This window comes from Bison bison, unplaced genomic scaffold, assembly GCF_000754665.1.
Source record: "Bison bison bison isolate TAMUID 2011002044 unplaced genomic scaffold, Bison_UMD1.0 scf7180017864200, whole genome shotgun sequence".
In the NCBI taxonomy this organism is placed as follows: domain Eukaryota; kingdom Metazoa; phylum Chordata; class Mammalia; order Artiodactyla; family Bovidae; genus Bison; species Bison bison.
Window position 1 is genome coordinate 5,170,309 of NW_011494772.1, and position 5,414 is coordinate 5,175,722.

Consider the following 5,414-nt stretch of genomic DNA (forward strand, 5'->3'; position numbering starts at 1 on the left):
ACAATGCAACTACGCTGACTCCACTCTCCTATTCCCACTAGAGCTATTTCTCCCATATCTGCCATCCCTTTCTCTGGTAGGTATCATAATACACCTAGTCACTCCACCAAAAACATCTGGGAATTACCTTTATCTCCCAAACCAAGCACAAACTGATACAGTTTCTAAGTATGATTCAAACTATTTCCTTCTTAGAATCCTCACTGTTTCGTACAATTTAAAATCTACCGTATACTTTTCTCTGAATGATTTTATAGCTTCTAACTCTACTCTGATTTCAATCTTCATCACTTTAACCTAATCTTCAATTTTCTTTCTAACATTCGCCTTTTACGTAGCAAAAAGTCTAGATTTTAGGATTTACCACATGACTCATGCTGCCCATCAACCTCATATCAAGCTACCTTCAGTTCTCCAAATACATAGTGTCTTCAGGCTTCCATTCTTTCCTTTAACAACTTATACATAGATGTGCCATAATTGGGCAATGATGCCGTATCCTAAAATATGAAGGCCAGACATTTATATGACCCATGGTGGCTCCTATCAGTTTATAAAAATATACCTTGGTTATCAATAGTACTGACAAATCACAATGCTTTGACCTAGATTTCCATATTAACACATTTTATGAAACACACAAGGAAAGGAAGAATACTGATGAGCTAATGTGAAAAGGATGAGCAGCATATAAATGGATATTATTTGATCTCATGTTGGCTCAAATGGCATGAACTGTTGACAGGGCATTAGAAGAAAGAATTTTATTCACTAGCTGAATCCAATTTAGAATCCGTCTTGTTCTCCTAAGTCAGAAGCATTTTTTAGCATTCCTCAAAGCTTACTGATTTAAAAAATAAAGAAAAATGCTACTTACACATTACATGAAAAAAAAAAAAAATTCATGGTTTCAAATTTTCCTTCTCAAACAGTTTGATTCATTATTAATGACACAACTAGGAAAGAGAGAAATCCTTTCAGTTAAATAAAAGTGCAAGGTGCATGTGTGTTAGAAGCAATTTTAAGAGAGATAAGGCTCAGAAAACAAAATAAGTTTATAGCTGTCCAACAAAAAAGTGACTGGTTGATTTATATAAAATTTAATATTAAGAAGAAAGTTAAGGATTAAAAATAGAGTTATTTGCTTAAAATAAATAAGCTAACAGGATATATATTACAACATAGGGATTACAGCCCATATTTTATAACTTCTATAAGTGAAATTTAACCTTTAAAAATTGTAAATCACTATATTGTACACCTGAAATGCCTATAATATTGCACATCAACTATACTTCAATTAAAAAAGTAAAAAGCATTATTTGCTATTGAGTAGATAAAATAAAACTTTTAATTAAAACTTCTTTATTTTTTTATATAAAATGAGCCGGATTTCATTTGATTGTTTTTCCAAATATGGCATAATTCTCTAAAACTGAAAATTAGACCAAACATGCCCCGACCCTGAATCCCCATTAACCTATGGTCTGAGTCTTGGTCACCCAGCCATAAGGGGTTTCATTCTATTTATAAAAGGAAAAAAATAATGCCTGTTACATTTACTATAAAGGGAGCCTGTGGGGGGAAAAGTCAATAGAATTGAGACTGAAATATTTTGATATGTTTGCCTGTTACATTTACTATAAAGGGAGCCTGTGGGGGGAAATGTCAATAGAATTGACACTGAAATATTTTGATATGTTTGAAATGTTCCAGAAATAAGATAATTCAAAACAAAAATAGGCAGTTCGGAACATTTGCTTTCTTGAGGTTTTGGGTATATATCTCACTAAACTGCATTTTAAACTAACTGCTTTTAAAAGAAAGTTATAAAAATGAAATTACTTAGCTTATTGTTGTTGTTTTATTAGCTAAGTCATTTCTGACTCTTTTGCAATGGTCTATAACCCGCCAGGGGATTTCACAGGCAAGAATACTGGAGTGAGTTGCCATTACCTTCTCCTGAGGATCCCACCGATCCAGGGATCTAACCTGATCTGGTACAAAATGGCATTGCTAGCAAAAGTTCTAATGCTTATATCTCAAAGTACAAGTGCTTCACAGAATAAATTAGGGTTTTAGAATTCGTGTAGTGTTTTCCTATTGGACGTAACACATTTCAAGCATGGAGCGGGTTCCAGATTTCCTAGTACAAACCATAAATCTAAATACTGGATGCTTAAGAGCAAAAACTTTCATTGAGACAACTAAGAAATTTTACAATTTTTTTACTAAAAGATGCTTTCATATATAAAGATAATGATATATTGTTGAGTATTTCAATACATATGTATACAAGTTTTATAATCATGTGATACCATACAGCCTGTGAGTATACTATCAGTTAATTGTAGACATGAGCCCATGAAATATTATATCCAGGACTCCCATTCCAGCTATGTGAAAAAAAAAAAAGACTCATGCATTCTGAAATACTTCAGTTATCTTATCTATGAACACCTACTGGTACATGCAAGAAGTTGAAAAGCACAAAATTTTTTAAAACTCAATTACTGCCATCTTATTTACAAATAATTCTTGATAAAATATTTCTTCAAAATAGAGAATACCAAAATTATATGATGCTGTTTAAATTGTGACACCAAATCCTCACGTATAAACCAGAAAACAAATCTAATGTATTTTGAAATCTGTCCTTGAAAACCATTCAAAAAATAAAGGTATGGAGTCAATTGTCAAATAGATGCAAAGTCTTGATATATTGATTTACTAGTGCTATTTGGGCTACATGATTAATAAATAAATATCATCTTAAGTGTCAAAGTCAGGACAAAACATTAGCTATTACTGATTATAAAATCTGAGCAAGATCTTCCTATATATGAACATTTTGACTATAAACAGAAATCACTTCTCTTCTCTAGTGCATTTTTAATAAAAAAATATAATTGCTTTTGTTAGTATATTTTCCCCTACGTGCCTTGGGTAATGATCTCTGAATTTACCCTGGAAGCAAAAGAGTTAATATAACCTAAAGAGTATATTCATTTTAAAGCTGCCCAATAAAAACTAGATATAAAAAATAATATGTATAAATATATTAAAATAGATACATATAAACAGAACAGAAATAGTTACAATAATGAACTTATGCATTATATTTGATGCCATTTTACACATAAACTCTTTAACATTGCCAATCATAATACTTGATTATATCTCTCATTAAAAATTCAAATTTAAAATATGATCAGCATCATTGCCACCTTGCTTTAATGTAATAATATAATACCCACACTCTTTCAATATATTAGGATGGCCAAAAATTTGTTCAGGATTCTGTATGCTATAATGGAAAAATCCAAACAAACTTTCTGGCCAGCTCAATAAATAATTCTATTGCAACACCTTGGCTATATATTATTTTGATGAGCTTTCTCTGGAGAAGGTACAATAAAAATTAGTCAAAGTGTTGACTTCTATTCTTTAGGTATTAACCACCCATGGGAATAAATCAAAGCTTACTAAAAATAAGTCAAAGTGCATGCCATTTATGAGATTCATTAAGTGTACTTACATGCCACTTCCAGAGATGCATTTCGACTCACTGCTTCACCAAGATAGTTCCTTGCAACACACACATAGCTTCCTTCATCCGGTTTACTTCTGCGCCCATGCACAATGCGCAAGAAGAATAAGGATCCGCTGGGCAGAAGCATCCTATGGGACCGGGGATCATCCTTGTCAGTCTCCACCCGCTCACCATCCTTGTACCACTCGATGGTGGGCGTTGGCCGGCCCTCGGCCTTACAGTTCAAAGTAGTGGGCTCTCCCTTAGAGACAATGACATCGGAAGGGTGCTCCACGATCCTTGGGGGAAAGTCTTCCTGGCGAAGACGAGATCCTACAAAATGTGACAAAATGAAGACAAGCGTTAATATTTCCTTATCTATAGCTTTTGTTTCACTTGGGTTCACATGGATGAAATTAAACTATTCAATCATTCAAAATGCACTTACTACCATTTTATTTATGTTTCAGTCTTTTGTTCTTTATGCATCTCGTAAGTCCCCCCAAGTTCCTTGTGGAACAAGACAATATAGCAATAAATTACTATTTCAATTCTAATGAGTTAGGTTTAACATGTTCCATGGGTCATTTCAAACAAAAGTAAAGACAGCATGAAATTTTCTTCTGGAACCAGTAAAATGTAAAGGATTCCAAGATGAGTTAGGTTAATTTCCTGTTCTCAAAGGGCTTACTATTTACTGAAGGAGAAAGTCAAGTGGGCAAGTACCTAGAATACACCCATACAAACCATTTATCACGCTGGCACTGTGCTATCAGAACTAACACAATAAAAGACTGGAACATTATATACAAACAGTAACTAACTGCATTCAAGAGATGAGGAAGAAGTTTAATGACATAAATTTCCCACAACTGTGGAAGAAGTAAGCAGCAGAGCCAGGATTTGACCCTAGGTATCTCTGACTGCGGAACTCAAGTTAAATCACTATGCTGAAAGAAGTGTTGCATGGCAGTCCAAGAAATGCATTATAGGAAAAGATCTGGAAAAGTAATCTCAACTTTAACTAGAGCATAGTAAGAGGTTTCCCCCCAAAAAAAGGTAGCATTTAAATTGGGTTGTAAAGACAACCCACAGGATGGGAGAAAATATGTACAAATGAAGCAACTGACAAGGGATTAATCTCCACAATATACAAATAGTTCAAGTAGCTCAGCATCAAAACACAATTGTGACTCTATGGACTGTAGCCTGCCAGGCTCCTCCATCCATGGGATTTTCCAAGCAAGAAGACTGGAGAAGGTTGCCACTTCCTTCTCCAGAAAAATGGGCAGACCCTCCACAGACATTTTTCCAAAGAAGATATACAGACGGCCAATAAATACATGAAAAGCTACTCAACATCACTATTAGAGAAATGCAAATCAAGATTACAATGAGATATCACCTCACATCAATCACAACGGCTATCATCAAAATACCTACAAATGATAAATGCTGAAGTGGGTGTAGAGAAAAGGGAAACCTCTTACACAGATGGTGGGAATGTAAACTGTTACAGCCACTATGGAGAAGTATGAAAGCTCCTCCAAAACTAAAAGCAGAACTACTATATGACCCAGCAATCCCATGCCTAATTTAATTTAAATTCATTTAAACATTTAAATGAGTTTAAACATTAATTTAGAAATATACATGCACCTCAATGTTTATTCCAACACTATGTACAATAGCCAGGACACGGAAGCAACCTAAATGTCCGTCAGCAGAGGAATGGATAAAGAAGATATGGCTATTATTTTCTCCCATTCTGAAGGCTGCCTTTTCACCTTGCTAAGAGTTTCCTTTGTTGTGCAGAAGCTTTTAAGTTTAATTAGGTCCCATTTGTTTATTTTTGCTTTTATTTCCAATATTCTGGGAGGTG

At 34.1% G+C, this 5,414-nt stretch overlaps 1 protein-coding gene across 1 annotated transcript in view; it reads right to left on the bottom strand.

Annotated features, from left to right (window-relative positions):
- Positions 1-5,414, bottom strand: part of ROBO2 (roundabout, axon guidance receptor, homolog 2 (Drosophila)) — a 657,579-nt gene that overhangs the window by 583,885 nt on the left and 68,280 nt on the right. The window contains exon 2 of the mRNA XM_010844340.1: positions 3,539-3,865. Within this exon, the coding sequence (XP_010842642.1) occupies positions 3,539-3,865 (327 nt within the window). The remainder of the gene's footprint in view (positions 1-3,538; positions 3,866-5,414) is intronic.